General features: G+C 43.4%; 1 protein-coding gene across 3 annotated transcripts in view; it reads left to right on the top strand.

The window, feature by feature from the left end:
• The window catches only part of pappaa (pregnancy-associated plasma protein A, pappalysin 1a), a 125792-nt gene that overhangs the window by 26945 nt on the left and 73671 nt on the right, over window positions 1-25176 (top strand). For all 3 annotated transcript variants that reach the window (XM_036967895.1, XM_036967896.1, XM_036967897.1), the window contains exons 7-9: window positions 6159-6660; window positions 24140-24268; window positions 24392-24483. In XM_036967895.1, coding sequence (XP_036823790.1) covers window positions 6159-6660; window positions 24140-24268; window positions 24392-24483 — 723 coding nt within the window. The remainder of the gene's footprint in view (window positions 1-6158; window positions 6661-24139; window positions 24269-24391; window positions 24484-25176) is intronic.

Raw genomic sequence — 25176 nt, forward strand, 5'->3', positions numbered from 1 at the left:
GTTTAGGAACCCCAGCTGTGCAGAAAATAAATATTCCAAAACATGCATCCTGTTTGTAATAAGGCACTAAAGTAAAACTGAAAAAAAAAAAACCTAGTTCAGTCTGTTTTCCAACAGACACTACGAGACAAATTCACCTTTCAGCAGGACAAGAACCTAAAACACAAGGCCAAATATATATTGGAGTTGCTTAGCAAGAGGACATTGAATGTTCCTGAGTGGCCTAGTTGCAGTTTTAACTTAAATTGTCTTGAAAATCTTGAAAATGGCTGTGTAGCAATGATCAACAAACAACTTGAAAGAGCTTGAAGAATAAAAAATATATATGTGCAAATATTATACAATCCATGTGTGCAAAGCTCTTAGAAACTTACCTAGAAAGACTCACAGTTGCAATTGCTGCCAAAGGTGATTCTAACGTGTATTGACCCAGGAGAATGAACACCTATGTAAATGAGATATCTTTGTCATTTTATGAATTTGCTAAAATTTCTTAAAACATGTTTTACTTTGTCATTATGGGGTATTGTGTGTGAAACATTGTGGTGAATTTGTATACATTTTATTCAGGTTTATTCAAAATGTATAATAAGTCAAGGGTATGAATGGCACTGTGGGTTTGTGTGTGTGTGTGTGTGTGTGTGTGTGTGTGTGTGTGTGTGTGTGTGTGTGTGTGTGTGCGTGTGTGTGTGTGTGTATTTGTGCGTGTATTTGTGTGTGTATTTGTGTGTGTATTTGTTCGTGTATTTGTGCGTGTATTTGTGTGTGTATTTGTGTGTGTATTTGTTCGTGTATTTGTGTGTGTATTTGTGTGTGTATTTGTGTGTGTATTTGTTTGTGTATTTGTGCGTGTATTTGTGTGTGTATTTGTGTGTGTATTTGTGCGTGTATTTGTGTGTGTATTTGTGCGTGTATTTGCGCGTGTATTTGTGCGTGTATTTGTGTGTGTATTTGTGTGTGTATTTGTGCGTGTATTTGTGCGTGTATTTGTGCGTGTATTTGTGTGTGTATTTGTGCGTGTATTTGTGCGTGTATTTGTGTGTGTATTTGTGTGTGTATTTGTGTGTGTATTTGTGTGTGTATTTGTGCGTGTATTTGTGTGTGTATTTGTGTGTGTATTTGTGTGTGTATTTGTGCGTGTATTTGTGTGTGTATGTGCTGCTGCACTGAGCCGTGCATCGCTAAAGTGTTCCTGTCTGACTCTGGCCCAGATGTCGGGCCATGCTTTCATTAGCATCGCCCTCCTTTGAAGGCGGGGCAGTGTCAAGCCTCGCTGCATTACGTGATACCATGTGTTTGTGTGTGAATATTTGGTGTGTGTGTGCTCTCACTGTCTGTCTGGGAGAACAGGGGTTACATTCATTGGTCTCTGCTCCATTGCTGCCAGGGCTGCACACTGCAGGGACTCAGGGTCACAGAGTTCAGACACAAAGTACCTAAAGAGAAAGAGCAGCTTCCCCTGCTTCATCTCAACTAGCACTTTATGATGGTCATGAGATAATGATTTGTGGATGGAGGGCTATTGGATATGCGCAGCCATGCACGTACTGCACACTCACTTATTCTGGAGAATGTCAATCCTGGAGTGCGCTACCTGATCTTAAGCGATACTGCCTTAAAGTGATACTTTGTGATTTTGGCAACGAGGACATGTATCTACTTCCCCAGAGTCAGATGAACCATTTTTATGTATCTGTGTGTAGTATGAAGGAAGTTATAGGTACAGTAGTTACGCAAGCCAATACTAACTAGCGTTACGGCAACGACTGGAAGTCTATGGGTATCTGCTAGCATGCCAAATACCAAAGTATCCCTTTAAGGTGTTCCAGAGTTGCACTATATAAAAGCATCCGCACACCAGGACAAGTTTATTTATTTTTTTACATTGGGATGTTGAGTGGAGGCCAACGAGGTTTGATCTGGAATAGAAGGAGAGGCACAGTGGATGTGTGCTGAAGGAAATATGTGGAAAGTCCCCAGGCGAGGGAGAAGAGAGGAGCTGGACTGTCAGTGTCACCTCCTCTCCTTTAGACCTTCTGCTTTCCCCATCACTCTCCCTCCCTCACCACGTCCTCCATCCCTCACCAACTGTTTACACTGCAGATATCATATGCAGAGAGATGGAATAAATGACTGACTGACATTTTTTGGCCATCAAGACTATTTCGATGTATTTTTTTGTGTTGTATTTAACCCTTTGTTTAACTACGGAAGTCAGTTAAGAACAAATTCTTCTTTACAATGATGGCCTACACCGGCCAAACCCTAACCAGGACGACGCTGGGCCAATCGCCCTATGGGACACCCGATCCCGGCTGGTTGTGATACAGCCCGGGATCGAACCAGGGTCTGCAGTGATGCCTTAGACCGCTGCGTCACTCGGGAACCCAACACTGGACTAGAGGAAGTTCTTGAAGATTGACTGCTATGCGGGATCGCTTGATTGATTAATTGACACCGTATGGCTGTCAAGGGACAAAATACAAGTGAGCAAGACATATTTCCATTGTGGTTACTCTCATGCCCTCTAATTAGGGGTCATGGTATGAATTGATGTTTGCAAAAATGGGTGGCTGTGGCCATTAAAGTGGAGGACAACGGTTACCTCAGTGCAAGTCAGTCAGTCTGTTGTGTGTGTGCTATCGAGAGTGTGACACACGAAGGAGAGGCAGGCCCTTTTCTTAGAAAGCAGAGTGCGTGCCCGGACATATCCCTCTATGTTTATCCATCCGTATCCCAGTCAATTCCAGTCCCCTTTTCCCAGCGCTCCACGACTCTACACCGTCTGATTCCCACATAATGCCGAAGGGCCCTGGCACACAGACACAGTGCTCCACATTCAACCCTACTGCAATTAAGCTGGAATTCCGCCCAATGTCTCTTTCCCCCTTTCCTACAACGAGAGCTCTCCTAGACAGGCTAATACCCCGGTGGGATTAGCTAATCAAGTGAGAAAGCAAGGCCTCTTATTCAAAGGCCAGGTTTGGATTGTCTGATCACCCTTGGGGCCTTTCAGCAGCCTGGGAGGCAAGGCTAGGTCAAACGCTTCAGAGCTGTTTATATACCAGCGAGTAGATTTAACCTTAATGAAAAATTCAGATGAGAAGTCATTGCAGGTGCTGTTTTAGTTGGATTTGAAAGATCAAATCTGTAATACTTAAAATTACTGTACTGGTAATTCTACATTGTTGAAAAACAGACTTGGGTCTTGCCAAGGATTCATATAATCTTTATACATGTCTATCCTGTCTCATCGTAAATCTCTAACCTCTGGCATCCGTAGCAGGAGTTCCAAAGCAGGAGGACAGCCCACCATAACAGCTGACATTACAACACATTGTCAGTGGCTAAAACTCCTTTCCTCAAAATGTAAATGAAAAACTCACCACAGAATGAGAGAGAGAGAGAGAGAGAGAGAGAGAGAGAGAGAGAGAGAGAGGGAGAGGGAGAGGGAGAGGGAGAGGGAGAGGGAGAGGGAGAGAGAGAGAGAGAGAGGGGGGCTGGGTACAAACTGTAAGTGCATCTCAGTTCCTCAGTTTCTTTTCTGTCCTTTTTTCAAAGTTACCTCTATTCTGGCCACACAGACGCTTACAATACATGTGTTAAGATAATGTGGCCTGGAAACCGAATTCGGTGATCACTTGATTAAACACTGGAATTCTGTGCAGTGCCCAGAAATGAGGTTAGCAAATGGGTTTTGTTGTTTGCCAGTTTGGAAGTGCACAAAAGGAAAACAGGGAGAACACAGTGTCTGCAGCGCTGGCTTCTCAAAGCACTTGATGAATGTTGGTGTACGTCACTCTGGATAATACAAGGTATCTGTGGACTCCAAATATGGCTGGAGGGGCGCTGTTTGGGGTTGTAATGACATATGCTAAAGTGAGAACCCTGTGCAGGGCCCCTCTCAGTAGGAACACACCTCAGTCTGCAGCTAGTCTGCTGCCTCCACTGCTTTACTGGCAATGAACTCAGTCCTCTGTCTGCCGCATATAGTCCATTGCTGAGAAAAGTCAACAGCTCATTCAGCCCTGATACTTCACTGACCTCATCCATGTGTAGTCAGCCAGACCACTGTTCTAAATGCGTTCTTCTACAGACGTGGTATAAATTGTGTCCTATTTCTCCCCAACTTTCAGCACACATCTTCCAACAAACAATAATCAATCAATCAATCAAATGTATTTATAAAGCCCTTTTTACATTAGCCGGTATAACAAAGTGCTGTTCAGAAACCCAGCCTAAAACTTCAAACAGCAAGCAATGCAGATGTAGAAGCACGGTGGCTAGGAAAAACTCCCTAGAAAGGCAGGAACCTAGGAAGAAACCTAGAGAGGAACCAGGCTATGAGGGGTGGCCAGTCCTCTTCTGGCTGTGCCAGGTGTAGATTATAACAGAACATGGCCAAGATGTTCAAATGTTCATAGATGACCAGCAGGTTCATATAATAATAATCACTGTGGTATTCGAGGGTGCAACAGGTCAGCACCTCAGGAGTAAATGTCAGTTGGCTTTTCATAGCCAATCATTCAGAGTTAGAGTCCAAAACAGCAGGTCCGGGACAAGGTAGCACGTCCAGTGAACATGTCAGGGTTCCATAGCCGCAGGCAGAACAGTTGAAACTGGAGCAGCAGCAAGACCAGGTGGATAAATGTCTTCTTCGGGGGATAAATGTCCTCAGATGTAGGATAATCCCGCAGCAACAGGAAATGTGAATTATTAGGTGAATTATAATTCATGGACATGACAACCATTATAAGTATTGTTTAAACTCAAATACACTACAAGTTTGCAACAAAATAGTGATCAAATTAAGCTACTACATCTGTATACTACTTACACACTTTGTTTGTATTGCACCTTTGACACATTTACCTGAATTCCTTACCACCCCACTAAATGTGTCACTACTGAAACATAGTGAAAGAGTTGCGGTTAAGGGAGAAGAATGCATAGTAGTGATCATTTTGATTAACCTTCTATTACACATACACGTAATAAATGTTATTTGCATACCAAATTACCAAAATAGTCCAAACATGATTTTTAACTTGATTTTCAAAATATTTCAATTGAATTTAGAGAAATATAATCTCTGTTGTTCTTTGTAAAATGTTCAGTGTTGATTGTATGAATCGGAAACTTGTTGATTGATTGAATTTATCAAATAGTGCAAATTACTTTGTGCTATATGAATTTAAGATTGTTTTGGATTGAATTAGAACATGTGATGATGGGAATGAATGTCCCAGATTTGGAGACTGACTTGTGGGCGGGACAGCAATTCACACCACTTCTGTAGAATCACCCATATACACATCATAGCACCCTACTAGAGGTTCAGCTACAGCACACTCTATGCTCACATCTATACTCTAGCTCTTCCCTGCCTGCAAACACATTCAAACAATCACACATGATGCTCACATCTATACTCTAGCTCTTCCCTGCCTGCAAACACATTCAAACAATCACACTCTATGCTCACATCTACACTCTAGCTCTTCCCTGCCTGCAAACACATTCAAACAATCACACTCTATGCTCACATCTACACTCTAGCTCTTCCCTGCCTGCAAACACATTCAAACAATCACACATGATGCTCACATCTATACTCTAGCTCTTCCCTGCCTGCAAACACATTCAAACAATCACACTCTATGCTCACATCTATACTCTAGCTCTTCCCTGCCTGCAAACACATTCAAACAATCACACTCTATGCTCACATCTATACTCTAGCTCTTCCCTGCCTGCAAACGCATTCAAACAATCACACTCTATGCTCACATCTATACTCTAGCTCTTCCCTATCTACAATCACACATGATGCTCATGTTTGCAAATGCAATGACTTAACCTTTGTTTTCTGGTGTATTTATTTTTGTCGTATGTGTTTGTTGTGTCTTTTGCTTGTGTATTGCTTTTATAGTTGGCTGGCTGTACCATCTATGTTCCCTCCTCAACAGGATACTGTACTGCCTATCATCTAAAGCTGTGACACACCATCGCCCAATAACTGCCAGATCCCTACATTTGTTTTTGTTGAATTGTTTATTTTGTTTTTTAAAGAAAATGAAAAGTGCTATATCAAATAAATACATGTATTATTATAAGTTATGTCTGATCTGCTGGGTCCCTGTCCTTTTGACCCCTAGGACCTCCAGACGTGGAGCAGGCATGTGATCCCAGCGTGCGTACCTGGAGCCCTAACGCCGGCATCGAGCAGTGGGTTGTGGGGCTGTCTGAGTGCCCCCTGCAGGGTTGCATGCTCCAGCTGGAGTTCCCCCACCCACTAGTACCCGACTCCCTCACCGTGTGGGTCACCTTCTTCAGCCCCGAGGAGATGGCCCTTCCCGCCATCCACAACATCCTGCTCCTGACCGTCAGTGGAAACAACCTCTCGTTGGGTCCTAGTAACGTGTTCTGTGATGCGCCGCTGACGCTGAAGCTGGACGTGGAGGAGGAGGTGTACGGCGTGCAGTTCTTCACCATGGAGCAGCATCTGGAGATTGATGCCACCCTACTGGCATCCAAGCCCGACTGCCCGCTGTGCCGCCACTGCAAGCCGCTCCGCCACCGACTGCTGCGTCAGCCGCCATTCTCCCATTCCCCCCATGGCGTGCTGTTGAACAACCCTGCCAGGCGATACACTGACAGGTGAGAGACTAGGGTGGTTGGCTGTTTACTGTCAGTTACACGTGGCTTTGAATGTGTTGACTGTGTGGGTTGTACTGTATAGGCCTGGTGTAGGTTAATGATACCTCAGGATTGCTGCGTTCTCTACTTAATAGGTGAGAAATTGTGTAGTAAGCTTTATCTTGTCACACAGCCAATTAATCTGATCCCGAGCCCAATCTCCTCATTGACCCTGTGTTGGGGGAAAACACTCTTATTTTTGCACTAAGTTGTTCTTGGTCAGGGGGTGAACGGAGCCAAATGTAATATGCTGAGGAAAGCACTGCAGCTGCAGGCTGATTTAAGCCTGGGCCTGCAAGCCTGCCTGCCTGTGTCCAGAAGGGCAGCTGATGTGGTCTTCCTGGCCCAGCCTCTGTCTACCCCAGCCAGGCACCATGGATCTGGGCTGTGGGCTCTGTATATCTCCCCTCTAGAATGGGCCTAAGCCTACCTCCCGCTCTCTGGCCAGCCCAGGCCTGGGCGGAGTGATATTTTTGCTTAATTTTGTTTTGGGGTCGGAAGAAATTACTTTTAAAATCCCAAATAAAAAACCTCTATGAAAATGTCTCCTATAAATATAAGTGTCATGATGTTTCAATGTGTTCTTTTGGAAGACCCTCAGGCATATTAGTGGGCCATCACCAGTTTGGTGGTTTCAAATCCACTGCCCAGCATCCATTTCTCAAGTCAAAGGTCATTCATTGATAGCCTCATTAGTTTTGTTCCAAGTTCCATGGAGTTGCTGGGGAAAACAAATGTCTTGTTGATGGCATTATCTGTGCACAGTTGAGTTTTGTGCTTTGCTTTCATGGAATGTGGTGACTAGATAAAGGTAGAACTCTCTGTGGCATTGTCATGTGTTGTGCCATTTCACTTTCATGCTGTCAGCGTGGTTCACATGAGAAGGAAAATGGGTGAAAAGACACGATAGGGTGAGTATGCCTGTTATGCAAGATAAAGAGGGTGTTAATGCACTAGGCCTATATGATCAGGAATATTTTAGTAAGATAAGATAATTTTAACATTAAATCGGTCTTCTCTTGAGATTAAAGTTATGTTTACAGTTTTACTGTAAGATTTTAATTGCCACAATGATATTTGTTTGTCAAATTATGCATTTTATTAGCTCTGCTGCGGTGGACAATTAGGGTAAGGAAACCAATGTGTCATTTTGTAATTTGGGTGAACTATCCCTTTAAAGGTTTGGCCTGTTAATCAATCACTGTGGGTGGAATTGTCAGGGGAGGGGGCAGGATGTTTGTGGGTCACAGAGTTATTAGGGTTTCAGACCTGTCAATCAATCACAGTGGGTGGGACTTTGAGATAAGGAGGTAGATTAGTGATCTAGTTAGACACTAGTCAAGTCTACTCTTTCAATTTAATTTATTGTGGCAAAAACAAAATCTAGTGTACCTAAGAAAAAAGGTTGTGTTCTGTCAAGTAAATATGGATTCCCTGTTGAGAAACGATATCAATTTGCACAAAAATGTTTTTTTTTTATGTTCAGGGGGAGGACCCCCAGATCACCACTTTAGTTTAAGAATGTGAAATGTCAGAATAATAGTAGAGAGAATCATTTATTTCCGCTTTTATTTCTTTCATCACATTCCTAGTGGGTCAGAACTTTGCATGCACTCAATTAGTATTTGGTAGCATTGACTTTAAATTGTTTAAACCTCTCTGGGATAGGTGGGACGCAATCGTCCCTCCTGGCCAATAGCCAGGGAAAATGCAGAGCGCCAAATTCAAATAAAATACTATAGAAATCTAACTTTCATTAAAGTTACACTCGTTGTGAATCCAGCCAACATGTTAGATTTCAAAAAGGCTTTTTGGCAAAAGCATAAGATGCTATTATCTGATGATAGCACAACAGTTAACAAAGAGAGTAGCATATTTCAACCCTGCAGGCACTACACAAAACGCAGAAATAAAAATATAATTCATGCCTTTACCTTTGACGAACTTATTTTGTTGGCACTCCAATATGTCCCATAAACATCACAAATGGTCCTTTTGTTCGATTAATTCCGTCAATATATATCCAAAATGTCAATTTTTTTGACGAGTTTGATCCAGACAAAACACAGCTTCCAACTTGCGCAACGTCACTACAAAATATCTCAAAAGTTACCTGTAAACTTTGCCAAAACATTTCAAACTACTTTTATAATACAACTTTAGATATTTTTTAAACGTTAATATTCGATCAAATTGAATACGGGATGATCTGTGTTCAATACAAAAAGAAAACAAACTGACGCTACTTTTCTGGTCCTGCGCCTCTCTCAAACAGTCCACTTCAAGTGACTCTTATTCACGATGACCGTACTTCTTCATTACACAAAGGAAAAACCTCAACCAAATTCTAAAGACTGGTGACATCCAGTGGAAGCGGTAGGAACTGCAAACAAGTCCCTTGGAAATCTGGTTTCCCAATTGAAAACCCATTGAAAAGACAACGACCTCAAAAATAAATCTGAATGGTTTGTCCTTGAGGTTTTGCCTGCTACATAAGTTTTGTTATACTCACAGACATGATTCAAACATCCAAATCTACTAATTATATGCATATCTTATATTCTGGGGATGAGTAGCAGGCAGTTGAATTTGGTAATGCTATTTATCCAAAAGTGAAAATGCTGCCTCCTATCCCGAAGAAGTTTTAACTTGGGTCAAACTTTTTGGTCAGCCTTCCAAAAGCTTCCCACAATAAATTGGGTGAATTTTGACCCATTCCTCCTGACAGAGCTGGCATAACGGAGTCAGGTTTCTAGGGCAGGCGTTCCGCTAGCGGAACCCCTCGACAGCGCACGAAATTCAAAAATATTTTTGGGAAATATGTAACTTTCACACATTAACAAGTACAATACAGCAAATAAAAGATACACATCTTGTTAATCTACCCATCGTGTCCAATTTCAAAAATGCTTTACAGTGAAAGCACAACATATGATTATGTTAGGTCATAGCCAAGTCAAAAAAAAACACAGCCATTTTTCCAGCCACAGATAAGAGTCACAAAAAGCAGAAATATAGATAAAATGAATCACTAACCTTTGATGATCTTCATCAGATGACACTTATAGGACATCATGTTACACAATACATGTATATTTTGTTCGATAATGTGCGTATTTATATCCAAAAATCTCAGTTTACATTGGCGCGTTATGTTCAGTAATGTTTTGATTCCAAAACATCCGGTGATTTTGCAGAAATTCTCATAATAAACATTGATAAAAGATACAAGTGTTATTCACAGAATTAAAGATAGAATTCTCCTTAATGCAACCGCTGTGTCAGATTTTTTTTAAACTTCTGAGAACGGCGCTAAGAGCCCAATCCAGCCAGAGAAATATCTGCCATTTTGGAGTCAACAGAAGTTAGAAATAACACTATAAATATTCACTTACCTTTGATGATCTACATCAGAAGGCACTCCCAGGAATCCCAATTCGACAATAAATGACTGATTTGTTCCATACAGTTCCATAAAGTCCATCATTTATGTCCAAATAGCCACTTGTTGTTTGTGTGTTCAGCCCAGTAATCCATCTTCATGAGACGCGAGCACTTCGTCCAGACAAAAACTCAAAAAGTTCCGTTACAGGTCGGAGAAACAAGTCAAACGATATATGGAATCAATCTTTAGGATGTTTTTAACATAAAACATCAATAATGTTCCAACCAAAGAATTCTTATGTCTGAAGAAAAGCAATGGAACGAGAGCTAACTGTTGGGAGCGCGCGTCACGAGCCTGAGACACTCTGCCAGACCACTGACTCAAACAGGTCTCATGAGCCCCTCCTTTATAGCAAAAGCCTGAAACACGTTTCTAAAGACGGTTGACATCTAGTGGAAGACGTAGGAAGTGCAACTTGACTCCATAGACATTGTGTATTCGGTAGGCCAAGCTTTGAAAAACGACAAACCTCAGATTTCCCACTTCCTGGTTGGATTTTTCTCAGGTTTTCACCTGCCATATGAGTTCTGTTATACTCACAGACATCATTCAAACAGTTTTAGAAACTTCAGAGTGTTTTCTATCCAATACTAATAATAATATGCATATATTAGCATCTGGGACAGAGTAGCAGGCAGTTGAATTTGGTAATGCTATTTATCCAAAAGTGAAAATGCTGCCCCTATCCCAAAAGAGTTTTAAATGTCAGAAATTGTGAAAAACTTACTTCAAATGTATTTGGCTAAGTTGTATGTAAACTTCCGACTTCAACTGTATATAGCCAAGTTATCGCTACTTGTTGTGTATTTATTATTTTATTATAACGTGTTATTACTTTTCTATTATTTGTTTATTTTATTTTATCTCTATATTGTTGGGAAGGACCCGTAAGTAATAATTTCACTGTTAGTTTACACCTGTTGTTTACAAAGCATGTAACAAATAAAATGTGATTTGAAGTGGAAGGTTGGATTGGTCAGGGGTAGTTAGGGACTGGATGTTAAAAAAAGTTGTCATCATTATATATATATAGTATATATATAATCATTACAGAACTTTCAAGGAGTAGGGTATTTGATGCAAGGGTATTTGATGAAGCATATAAGAATACTTTTCCATTTGATAAAATTAGCCTACATTATCACGATCTCTTGCTCGCTCGAGAAAAGTAATTTGTGACTGGCTTGCAAATGAAATCCCCTGCATCATTTTCTAAATGATTTTCATTAGTCTACCGATTTGACAATGTAAATAGACAATTTTTCGGGAATATGCCGTTATTCCCCTTTAATTCTCTGCTACTCCCAAAATGTTTCAGGGATATCAAATGATCATGTTGTGTGCATCAAATGTTCATCAAATGCTCGTGTTTGATCCGGACTGAGTTCAAACCTGCAGCAAACCGCACAATGGTACAAATTGATGACGGGCAACATCAGGCACACATCAGGATATAATAAACACTCATTGTAAAACACTGAGAAATATTGAAATTAATCGATTGTAAATTAACAAATACAAAAGCTTCCACGGACTGAAAAAAAAAGCATGACCTTCCCCCCCAATTCCTCCATGTACCCCATTCTGTACATTTCAAAAGGTCCCTTAGGGGTTGTCTGAGAAAAGGGAGGAGGGTTAGGGGGATGACCCTAGTCTTCTGAGACCCCCCTGGCCCATGGGCTAATCCTCTCCCTGACCTGGTTCCTATGGCCTGTCAGGGCTTCAAAGCCCACCTCAGCTCTGACGTGACGGGACCCGCCAGCCCGGAAGGAAGAGGACAGCTGCCCCCTACGGCCCCTTTTCACTGGGAACCCTGCCCCCATTCTGCCCTTCTCCTTCCCTCCTATATCCCCCTATGTTCTCCTATGGTCTTACCCCTGTGGCCCCATGGCCCTGCTCCTCTCCTGTCAAGTCCACTGTTGCTCTAGCCCTGAGAAGACATGCCCCTTCAGATCTTTTCAGAGAGCTCTGTTGTTTTCCCAGCTCTGACTGCCTAACTAGGAGGTTTTTGTTTTCTTTTTGCCAGTAAAACAGATTAGGGATGTATAATACACTTCTTTAGGTATTTGTGAGAAATAGCTTTGTTATCCAACATTACTTGTTTTAGATCACCTCCGTGTGCAGATTGTTTTGGGGGAGGTTTTTTGTTTTGTTTGTGAGTTCGGGTTCACAGATATGTGCAAAAATGTTGTTTTTTTAAGAGTATAATACTATGAATGGTTTTGAAGCCTCGTGTTTTGCAATACTAATGTGTACTGCAAAGAAAACATACAACACCCTCTTCTCTCCCCCTTCCTCTTCACCTCTCTTCCTACTCCTCTCCCCATAACACACACTCCATCTCCATTGCCCCCTCCACTCCAACAAAGTCCCACAGTGCCCTGCGCTCCCTCTGACATCCCTTGCCTGCTCTCTCTCCATAAGAGCCGCATTAGCACTGAGCCTTGCATAAGCTCTCTAATATGAACCATATTGGTGAGTGGCAGACAGAGGTAGTGGAGGAGGCAGCAGCGGGTCCCTGGATGTCTGGTCGTCTCACCTCTTGCTCTGCCTCTCTCTCTCTCCTTAGAACCCTTTTTCAGAATTACGACCTGATTTCCCTGGGATAAAATTGGGCAAGATCCAAAAAAGTGGATTTTGGGGGATTGTTAAGGTGGAATGTTCAGGAGGGGGTTGTGTTTCTCTGTGGGAGGCTGTGGAGGTGATTCTGGGTTTATTATAATTTTTCTCCCTCTGCCAAAAATGGCCGCTGACCAATTTTACTGTGAAGCACTAAATTGAAGTTCAAAGGTCCATACTGGGGGTGCAGATTCCTCATAGGATTCCACAGGTTGTTATGATAAAGAGGTTCTCTGTAGATTTCCCACAGTGGAGCTCCACAGATATCTGCGGTCTCGAGCCAGACGATGTGACTCTCCAGTGAAAATCTCACCTTTAAAAGTTCATCTTCTGTTAACTTGTACCCAAATAATGTTGTTGACGTGAATTGTACTCATATTTGAAACCAAAGCTGAAAGCATCATTTGGAGGGGGAAAAACACTTTAAATAACCCATCTCAAACATAAAACGCTTGAAATTTGCTTGGATAATGACATTGTTATCTTTGGCCGAGACAGGCCTGTATGTGATTGGTCCAGCAGCCTTTTCTTTTTTGCCAAATTCTCCGGTGGGATAAGGATCCTTCTCGAGACTAGGGGAGACACGAGTTTACAGCACACAAGCAAGCTAGCTCACAAGGCAAGCAAACCACAGCTGGCGTTTAAAAAAAGGACAAAACCTATGTAACAACTGTCTCGCCAGTCACTTCTACACTTACTGGCCAGTTGTTGTTTATTTTAAAACATTTTTAATCCCATTTTCTCCCCAATTTCGTAATATCCAATTGATGGTTACAGCCTTGTCCCGTATGGGCTCAGGAGAGGCGAAGGTCGAGAGCGATGCATCCCCTGAAACACAACCCTGCCAAGCCGCACTGCTTCTTGACACACTGCTCGCTTAACCTGGAAGCCAGCCACAACAATGTGTCAGAGGAAACACCGTCCAACTGGCGACCATGCCAGCGACCATGCCAGCCCACCAAAGGAATCGCTAGAGCGAAATGGGACAAGGACATCCCGGTCGGCCAAACCCTCCCCTAACCCAGACGATGCTGGGCCAATTGTGCACCACCTCATGTGTCTGAATGTGGCCAGCTAAGGTGGCTGCGACACAGGATCGAACCCGGATCTGTAGTGACACCTCTAGCACTGCTACACAGTGCCTTAGACTGCTGCGCCACTCGGGAGACCCTTACCGGACAGTTTAACAGGTACACCCATCTAGTACAGAGTCAGCCCCCTCTTTCCTTCCAGAACAGCCTGAATTATTCCGGGAATGGATTCTACAAGGTGTCTGAAACGTTTGTTGTGCAATCTGTATCAAGGGACCTAACGTGTGTCATGAAAACTTTCCCCACACCAGTACATCACCACCACCAGCCTGTACCAGGCAGGATGGGTGCATGGACTCCTGACTCTGTCATAAGCATGACGCAACATGAACCGGGATTCGTCGGACCAGGTGATGTCTTCCCACTCCTCAATTGTCCAGTGTTGGTGATCGTGTGCCCACTGGAGCAGTTTCTTCTGTCGTTCTGCACACCACTGTTGTCCTGCGCCGTTATTTATCTGTTTGTGGCCAGCCAGTTAGCTTGCATGATTCTTGCCATTCTCCTTCGACCTCTGTCATCAACGAGCTGTTTTCACCCACAGGACTGCCACTGACTGGATGTTTTTTTGTTGTTGCAGCATTCTCGGTAAACCCTAGACACTGTCATACGTGAAAAGCACAGGATGGCGGCCACGCCTGAGATACTGGATCCGGCACGCCTGGCACGATGATCATACCGTGATCGATTAGTCTTTCGCCCCTATACCCAGGTCGGACGACCGATTTGCACGTCAGGACCGCTACGGACCCAGGTCGGACCTCTCAAAGTTCCTTAGGTCACTCGTTTAGCCCATTCTAATGTTCAATCGAACAGTAACTGAATGCCTTGATGCCTGTCTGCCTTATGTAGCCATCCATTTTTGTGAACGGGGTGTTGTTCCTAATAAACTGGTATTTCAAATGATGTGGTTTGTAAAAGTTGGCCTGCCGGCTGTTTAGAAACAGTTAGCTAACGCTAGTATGCTAAAGTTAGTTAGAATGCTAACGTTAGCTAGCATGCTAACATTAGCAAACATTAGCTAGCTGGCTAGCCAATAAAAAAACAAGTCAAAGCAGATCCTCCACACAACAACCATCTCACCATTCCCTTTTATTTTAAATCTTGTGGTTTGTAACAAAAAGTTTTATGTCAAGAGGAAACCTAGCTAGCTGTTGTTGACTGATATATGTAGCAGTAGTAACTAGCTATCTATGTTCACGACTAGCTTGTGAGATAGCTACTGTAACAACATAAATATCAGGAATATAGTGACAAATCAAAGGACAAATAATCAGCCTGCATTTATGGCTGTTATAGTAAAGTGACCTAGTTCCATCATTCATTTCCAAATCCTGAATCCAATCCATCCATCCAATTTGACTTGGTGCAGCCTGGCTCTGTCAGTCTGCCTCAGTGCCCCCACATGGGATCTATTTTGAATATCCAAGTGTTTGCACGTCTCATTGTCTGAGCTGTCAAATTATTATATATATTTTTTTACCAGTATATGCCCAAACCACTCTGTTGTTTCCTAACAGGCCAAGCAGGGGCACAGAGAAAAACTGCTTTTAACATCTATTTAATTCATATTGTAATTAATTTGAGGTAATATTTAATAAAAAATCTGGAACACTGGACATAGAATTATATAGCTTATGTCAAATACTTTCAAATACTTGAGCAGCAACCTCAAACGTATCTGACCTAGGTCTGCCTCTAAGAACATGTATAGGGGAGTTAAAAAATAAAATGACTTATCACTTTTTGTTTGACATCAATGGTTTCCATTGTTATTATTACCATTACTTATACTGTCTTTGCTGATATTCCTACTTTGGCACTGTCCGTATGTTAGGTTTACTCTTCACTGTCTGATTTGGCCCCACTCAACAGTGAGTCATTAACGCTAGGCTAGGCCAGTGGAGCTCGCTAAATGACATGTCATCTGAACCATGGGAGTGATGGTGTCATCAATGTGAGACAAACTGTTGGTTGACTGTGTGCCTACTGTGCAGCTTGCTGAATTAAGGTAATGGAGTTATGTCTTAATTCTTATAATATAATATCGCAGAAAATATTTTGGAGTCTCTAATTCAAGAGAAGAGATAGAAGTAGCACTGCCACCAAATCCTTGTGACTCTGAGGCTGTGCTATAGTCATTTTATATTGTAGAGTAAATTGCATGACATTGAGTTGGGCTCAGGGTTTCCCCAAACTCGGTCCTGGTTTTTGACCTAGCACTTCACAGCTGATTCAAATAACCAACTCATCATCAGCTGTGTAGTGCTAGGACATAAACCAAAAAGCGTGCATCCAGGCGGGTGAAGAGGGGGGGAGGGGGGGGGGGGATTCTGTTCCATTCATAAGAACTAGTGCAATAATATTTAATAGGCTGTCACCTTAACAAAAGGTATGCTGCTTTATATATTGTTCTTCAAAGGATTCATTGAAGCATTTCTTCAACATCTTAGATTTATCTGGCCTCTTATCTGGCCTCTCATCTAGTCTCGCATTAACAGCTGCTAACCATGTGTATGTGACAAATAACATTTGATTTGATTTAGTCACCTGGAATGTATTTCAATGAAAAGGTGTGCCTTGTTAAAAGTTAATGTGTGGAATTTATTTTCTTCTTAATGCGTTTGAGCCAATCAGTTGTGTTGTGACAAGGTAGGGGTGGTATACAGAAGATATCCCTATTTGGTAAAAAAACAATTCCATATTATGGCAAGAACAGCTCAAATAAGCAAAGAGAAATGACAGTCCATCATTACTTTAAGACATGAAGGTCAGTCAATACGGAACAGTTTAAGAACTTTGAAAGTTTCTTGAAGTGCCGTCACAAAAACCATCAAGCGCGAAGATGAAACTGGTTCTCATGAGGACCGCCACAGGAAAGGAAGAGCCAGAGTTACCTCTGCTGGAGAGGATAAGTTCATTATAGTTACCAACCTCAGAAATTGCAGCCCAAATAAATGCTTCACAGAGTTCAAGTAACAGACACATCTCAAAATCAACTGTTCAGAGGAGATGATGTGAATCAGGCCTTCATGGTCGAATTGCTGCAAAGAAACCACTACTAAAGGACACCAATAAGAAGAAGAGACATGTTTGGGCCAAGAAACATGAGCAATGGACATTAGACTGTTGTAAATCTGTCCTTTTGTCTGATGAGTCCAAATTTGCGATTTTTGGTTCCAACCGCCATGTCTTTGTGAGATGCAGACTAGGATGATCTCCGCATGTGTGGTTCCCAACATGAACCATGGAGGAGGAGGTGTGATGATGCTTTGCTGGTGACACTGTCTGTAATTTATTTAGAATTCAAGGCACACTTAACCAGCATGGCTACCACAACATTCTGCAGCGATACGCAGACTGAAGGAAAAGCAGATCAGCATATGTGGGAACTACTTCAAGACGGTTGGAAAAACATTCCAGGTGAAGTTGGTTGAGAGAATGCCAAGATTGTGCAAAAGTGTCATCAAGGCAAAAAAAGGAAGAATCTCTCTTTGAAGAATCTCATATAAAATCTATTTTGATTTGTTTAACACTTTTTGGCAACTACATGATTCCATATATGTGTTATTTCAAAGTTGTGATGTCTTCACTATTATTCTACATTGTAGAAAATTGTGAAAATTAAGAAAACCTGACTAGTGCTGTACATATATGCACACACACATGCCTAAGTTGCTCCCCGTCAAGATATCAGTGACAGATAGCCTTAGTGACATCAGAGTTTCCCATTGAACCTCTCTCCCCTCTGTGTCTTGACAAAGGTGCTTTTCTTATGTAGACCCACGCCGGAGCATATTTCACATGCCAGTTATTGTCCCTGGTGGCCCCCGGTGTCCCCCGTATCTGTACAGCCTCTCTTGACACTATTTGAAAAATCTGTTTTTCTTTTCCCTCCCCTCCCCTTTTTTCTATTCTCTACTGCATCCCAACATTATTTCTCGCCCTCCTCCTTCTCTTTCTTTCCCCTCCAAGACTGGGGAGTGTTTGGAGATGGGAGGCCGAGAGTGGTTGTTGATCTTGGCAGACGACGTGAAGGAAGCCTCATGTGAACTTTTGCTCTGGTATAAGCCGCATAGTTAAATATCATCAGAAGTTTGTGACGTAGCTCTCCTTGCAGCAAGAATAAGTTGTCTGCCTTTCTCTCTCTCTCTTGCTCTGTCATTCTCTCTCTCCCTCTCTCTTGCTCTGTCATTCTCTCTCTCCCTCTCTCTTGCTCTGTCATTCTCTCTCTCCCTCTCTCTTGCTCTGTCATTCTCTCTCTGCCTCTCTCTTGCTATGTCATTCTCTCTCTGACTCTCTCTTGCTCTGTCATTCTCTCTCCCTCTCTCTTGCTCTGTCATTCTCTCTCCCTCTCTCTTGCTCTGTCATTCTCTCTCTGCCTCTCTCTTGCTCTGTCATTCTCTCTCTCCCTCTCTTGCTATGTCATTCTCTCTCTGCCTCTCTCTTGCTCTGTCATTCTCTCTCCCTCTCTTGCTATGTCATTCTCTCTCTCCCTCTCTCTTGCTCTGACGTTCTCTCTCTCCCTCTCTCTTGCTCTGTCGTTCTCTCTCTCTGCCTCCCAGCCATCCTTCACGCCGTTCCAGCCGCTTGCCTCCACTCGCACGGGTCACGTCCCTCCGTCAGGCCTGGCGAGAAATCTCAGTGTGTGTGTGTGTGTGTCTCCCCCTTGTCCCGTACGGGGCCTGGCTCGGCCTACCGCCCTTGGTGTTCTTCTCGTGACAGAATCGGACGAGGAGGAGGGGGAGAGAGGGAGTCGAGGTCCATGTTGGCGGCATCACTCTGGGCGTCACTCCCTCTGCTCACTCGTGTTTCCTCCAGGCTCATGTCTCCTACAGCTTTTCTTTTCCAGAGGCTTGACTAATTCAATTAAGACTAAGGGATATTTGAGAAAGTCGCCTCGGAGCGTGCCAAAACTGGGGAACACTGTAAAACAGAGCAGTGGGTCAGGTCAAACATCCCATTTGATTGTTGTTAATGATACAATCAAACCCCCACCCAGATCCTCAATATCCTCCTGACTGTTCTGTACTGGAGAACATGGAAACTGCCTGGGTTGTACCTTCCTTTATGTGTGTGTGTGTGTTTGCGTGCGTGTGTTTTCATTGTATCTGGGGCAGGACAGCCAAATGGAACCCCATGTTCTCTCTTGCCTGCTGTGAGGGAGCAGGAGAGTGACTGGGGTCTTTCTAACTCCCAACTGAGCTAAACGACTACCGCCCCGTAGCACTCACTTCCGTCATCATGAAGTGCTTTGAGAGACTAGTCAAGGACCATATCACCTCCACCCTACCTGACACCCTAGACCCACTCCAATTTGCTTACCGCCCAAATAGGTCCACAGACGATGCAATCTCAACCACACTGCACACTGCCCTAACCCATCTGGACAAGAGGAATACCTATGTGAGAATGCTGTTCATCGACTACAGCTCGGCATTTAACACCATAATGCCCACCAAGCTCGTCATCAAGCTCGAGACCCTGGGTCTCGACCCCGCCCTGTGCAACTGGGTACTGGACTTCCTGACGGGCCGCCCCCAGGTGGTGAGGGTAGGCAACAACATCTCCACCCCGCTGATCCTCAACACTGGGGCCCCACAAGGGTGCGTTCTGAGCCCTCTCCTGTACTCCCTGTTCACCCACGACTGCGTGGCCACGCACGCCTCCAACTCAATCATCAAGTTTGCGGACGACACAACAGTGGTAGGCTTGATTACCAACAACGACGAGACGGCCTACAGGGAGGAGGTGAGGGCCCTCGGAGTGTGGTGTCAGGAAAATAACCTCACACTCAACGTCAACAAAACTAAGGAGATGATTGTGGACTTCAGGAAACAGCAGAGGGAACACCCACCTATCCACATCGATGGAACAGTAGTGGAGAGGGTAGTAAGTTTTAAGTTCCTCGGCGTACACATCACAGACAAACTGAATTGGTCCACCCACACAGCCATCATCGTGAGGAAGGCGCAGCAGCGCCTCTTCAACCTCAGGAGGCTGAATAAATTTGGCTTGTCACCAAAACCACTCACAAACTTCTACAGATGCACAATCGAGAGCATCCTGTCGGGCTGTATCACCGCCTGGTACGGCAACTGCTCCGCCCACAACCGCAAGGCTCTCCAGAGGGTAGTGAGGTCTGCACAACGCATCACCGGGGGCAAACTACCTGCCCTCCAGGACACCTACACCACCCGATGTCACAGGAAGGCCATAAAGATCATCAAGGACAACAACCACCCGAGCCACTGCCTGTTCACCCCGCTATCATCCAGAAGGCGAGGTCAGTACAGGTGCATCAAAGCTGGGACCGAGAGACTGAAAAACAGCTTCTATCTCAAGGCCATCAGACTTTTAAACAGCCACCACTAACATTGAGTGGCTGCTGCCAACACACTGACTCAATCACTCATTCATATATCTTTATGTACATATTCTTTATCCCCTTACACTTGTGTCTATAAGGTAGTAGTTTTGGAATTGTTAGCTAGATTACTTGTTGGTTATTACTGCATTGTCGGAACTAGAAGCACAAGCATTTCGCTACACTCGCATTAACATCTGCTAATGTGTATGTGACAAATAAAATTTGATCTGATTTTATTTTATTTTATTTGGGATGAAAAGGCATGGACATTTCATACTCAAAACCACCAAGGTAAAAAAGGCTTTCCTGCAGTAAATTTTTTGACACATTTCGAAAGGTGTGCTGTGCTGGTGTGCTCGGGGCTGAGCTGTGTATGGGTGTGTGTGCTTGCCTGCATGCACGTGTATGTCTGAGTGTGTATTTGTCTTCATTGTACTTTCTTTCGGTGTGTGTGTGTGCATGCACGTGTGTGTCTGTGTCTGCACCGGTGCCTGCAATGAACCTCAATCTCTGTGTGCATGTGCTTCACTCCAAGCCTGTGTTTTATTGGATGTGAGAAGCCCCGTTCCCAGCTGTGTGCCTGGTCAGAACAGAGCTAAATCGATGCAGAAAAAGGCAGCCCAGGCCATATTCATGTTAAGGGTTCATTTTAATGATTTGTTTGGTCACTTATTAAATGTTACTACTTCCCTGGCCATTAGGGCGGGCACCTCCTAAATCTGCTGATGGCGACTGGAAGAGAAGGGGAAAGAGAGAGGAAGGGGAAAGAGAGAGGAAGGGGAAGGCCCTGGCCTCATGTGAACCAATGTGTAAGCGTGATGGTTGACACTGCCTCTGTAGCGGCTCTGTAACACAGGGCTAAATTCTCTCTCTCTCTCTCTCTCACTCTCTCTCTCTCTCTGTTTCTGTGTGTGTCAAATCCAAATCGTATTGGCACATGCACGTGTTTAGCAGATGTTATTGCGGGTGTGTAGCAAAATGCTTGTGCTTCTAGCTCCGACAGTTAGTAATATCTAACAAGTAATATCTAACAATTTCCCAACATATACCCAATACACACAAATCTAAGTAAGAAATGGAATTGAGAATATATACATATCAGGACGAGCAATGTCAGAGCGGCATAGACTAAGATACAGTAGAATAGTATAGAATACAGTAAATGCATATGAGATGAGTAATGCAAGACATGTAAACATTATTAAATTGACTAGTGTTCCATTTATTAAAGTGGCCAGTGATTTTAAGTATGTGTATATAGGCAACAGCCTCTATGTGCTTTAGATGGCTATTTAACAGTCTGATGGTCTTGAGATAGAAGCTGTTTTTCAGTCTCTAGGTCCCAGCTTTGATTCATCTGTACTGACCTCGCCCGTGTGGCTGTTGTCCTTGATTATCTTTTTGGCCTTCCTGTGACATCGGGTGCTGTAGGTGTCCTGGAGATAGTTTGCCCCCGGTGATGCGTTGGGCAGGCCACACCACCCTCTGGAGAGGCCTGTGGTTGAGGGCGGTGCAGTTGCCGATACCAAGCGGAGATACAGCCCAACAGGATGCTCTCAATTGTCCATCTGGAAAAGTTTCTGAGGGTTTTAGGTGCCAAGCCAAATTTCTTCAGCCTCCTGAGGTTGAAGAGGCGCTGCAAATTGAAGTGGGACTAGGATGATAGGTAAGATAAAGGTGATATGATCCTTGACTAGTCTCTCAAAGCACTTCATGATGACAGAAGTGAGTTCTACGGGGCGATAGTCATTTAGTTCAGTTACCTTTGCTTTCTTGGGCACAGGAACAATGGTGGCCATCTTGAAGCATGTGGGGACAGCAGACTGGGATAGGGAGAGATATGTCCGTAAAAACACCAGCCAGCTGGTCTGCGCATGCTCTGAAGACGCAGCTAGGGATGTCGTCTGGGCCGGCAGCCTTGCGAGGGTTAACACACTTAAATGTCTTGCACAAGTGCGTGTGCATGTGCGCATGTGTTATTTTAAGTATTTGGCAGGGGTATAGGGTAGGTTGTGAGTGAGTTAGTGATTGCAAATAGGCACTGTATAGAAAGGGAGGGTATATTACAGTAAACTACCCGAATGTTGGTATCTTTCAAAGGATTTATGTCATCTATCACAAGAAATCTAGTGGCCCTTTTAGGTACTTCAGATTTTTACAGGTGTCTACAATTATCTCTGGCCCTCTATGTGGCCTTATCATGTGTAAAATATATGAAATACAGTGATTAAATGAATCTAATTAAAAAATGTAAAATATAATGACAAAGCTGTAAAAAAAAAAATCCTAAATATAAACCATCAATTTAGTGAGTACCATTGGTGTTTAATATGAGGGTTGCTGTATGAAATATCCTTTATATTTTTACACACTTTTGTTTATACAGTATCACTATGTACTGTAACTATGTACTGTATTTGTTGTCAATGTTTTGGCGTCAAACTGGTGGCAGTGCTGAAAAAAGTCAATAGTTGGAGGAGTTGCAGAGGTCATTGAAAATAATGCCCTTGTTGATTAATGTTTTTTTTAAATTATTAATTAGGCTATTTTCTCTTGAACCACTTGGTCTATCTACTAGAAACTCATGGACAATATGGACACAAATATAATAACTATACTGTATATGAATATATACTTTTAAAGTTATTCAAGTATTAATGACCAAAGTTACAATAGATTGCCATAGATTTTCTGTTAATTACCAAACTTTCGGAAGGTTCCAGTAACCTTGGTAAACTACCGGTAGCTTTGCAACCCTAATTGCATGCACGTGTGTTTTTGTGAGTATGTCTGCTTGTGTATGCCAAATGTGTTTGTGTGAGGCTCTCTGTGTGTATATGAGCTCAGAGGTGCGGATAATATGATTTGATCATCTGTGTGTGATGGTGATGCCTATTGGTTCTATTCACTGTCATTATATATTCCCTGTTCTTCTACATCCTGGAAAATCCAAACATGAACCTGCAACTCTCGCGATTATAACTGACAATTAAATCAAGCAGAAAACAAAACCATGGCCAACATATAGATACAGTATATCTACTGATTCCCTTGGCTCATTCATTGGATTGTACATTGTTGAGCTATCCTGTTGGTCGGCACGCAGAGAGCACACTGATGTGGAGCTATGGGGCTGTTTGTTTTTCTAACTCCCATCTTGTTTTTGGCCTGCGTCAGCCATATTGTGTTACACCGTTTGAAAGCAGTACTGGAGCCCATCGCCAGATGTTTTGTTTGTGTCTCAGTGTCCTCGGAGTAGGACGGAAGGAGAGGTGTACTGCTGAGCACACTGCCGGCCCCGTGGCTGTCCCCTCACCTCACCTCTACACACACACAAACACACACCCACACATAAACAGACACACACACACATGCTGCGGTCACAGCAACCAGCACATCTTAAACTTTTGTTTGAACAACTCACACTGTCAGTCTGTTTGGAGAGGCTCCATAGATATCACTTACAGTACAACAGAGCATGAGGGACAGAGGCAGGAACAAGGCAGGAACCTCATACAGGCTGCAGGGACAGACAATTCAGGTGGGGAGAGAGAGTGTGTGAATACTGAGCCATTTGCCTGAACGGAAAGCAATTGAAACCTACCGTAACAGTCATGCCCACCGCATTGCTCTGACTTGTGATCCTACAGGGCTTTTATGGACCTCTCCTAGTAGGTTACTGGAATTTGTTCTTATCTAGGGCTGAACATTTTGTCAATGAGACGTGTATAGAAAATCCAGTTACGAGCACAGATCTTAAGTTACAATTCGTCCTCAAATGTTCTTGGTATTTCTTTGCCCAAAGAGACTTGGCCACTACCTCTACTCTAGGTCAGTGGGCTAAAGGTCTGTTCTCCATTTGTCTTTGTACAGATGTGGTACCAGCTAAAGATTACTCCCCTGTGTGTGTGTGTGTAGGGACGTGGTACCAGGCAGTGTGTACACCTACCAGGTCCAAACCATCTCCGCCCGCAGTGAAAGTGAACCGTCTCCACCCCTCACCCATCAACTTGGGGCACCATACTGCGGAGACGGACGCATCCAGAGGTAACTTGTGTGTGTGCTGTATGTGTGTGTCTATGCGTTTACGTGTGTGTGTGTTGGCGTGTGTGTGTGTGTGTGTGTTCTACCAGTAACAGTCTCCTGTCTGTCTGTCTGTCTGTCTCTCAGGGCCCAGGGAGAGGAGTGTGATGATATGAACTCCATGAATGGAGACGGCTGCTCCAGCCAGTGTGAGAAGGAGCCCTTCTTCAACTGTGTCGGTACGTCCTCCTCAGAACCATCAATATGTCGAAACAGAGACAGCTTTACCATTGTATTTCAACGCAGTAAATGGTTCCATGGAGAAGAAAAAAATGAATGTCCACAACTGATACAGTATGCATGCTCCAAAAGGTGATTTATTGGTGAGACACAGACAGATACCATTTCTATCCCCATTGAGATCTTTGTGAGTGTGGAACCACACAGCCACATAGAGCTGCATTGGGCCGTGCCCTTCTTCCGCGGCATTAGCGAACACATGATGGCACTCGATAGTTGCTGTATCGTCCAATCACAGAACAGATACCAGTCACATGATCTACAGGGGGACACGTGATGGCACATCATGTGTTCGTTAACAAGTCACGTGACTTGTATAAGCTCTGTAATTGGACGATACAGTCTACGAGGCTCATGGTTAGTGTGGATTTTGGTGCTCTTTGAAACAGAAACTGACAGTAAAAACATCAACATACAATTTGTTTTGCAATCTCGGTGTACGTTGCACAGTTAAATCGCTGATATCGTCGTGGGTTTTGAGTATTGAGAATCCACTTCCAGAACCCTTCGTTGCAGCCCTATTTACCTGTCCATTTCAATTTAATGATTTCATCGGTCCCTTGAACTCAGCATGGCTCTTTTAATTGGCTACCTGTTGTGGCAGATGTGTCTCTTATCAGTAGGATAACTCT

Source organism: Oncorhynchus mykiss, chromosome Y (genome assembly GCF_013265735.2).
Source record: "Oncorhynchus mykiss isolate Arlee chromosome Y, USDA_OmykA_1.1, whole genome shotgun sequence".
Lineage (NCBI taxonomy): Eukaryota > Metazoa > Chordata > Actinopteri > Salmoniformes > Salmonidae > Oncorhynchus > Oncorhynchus mykiss.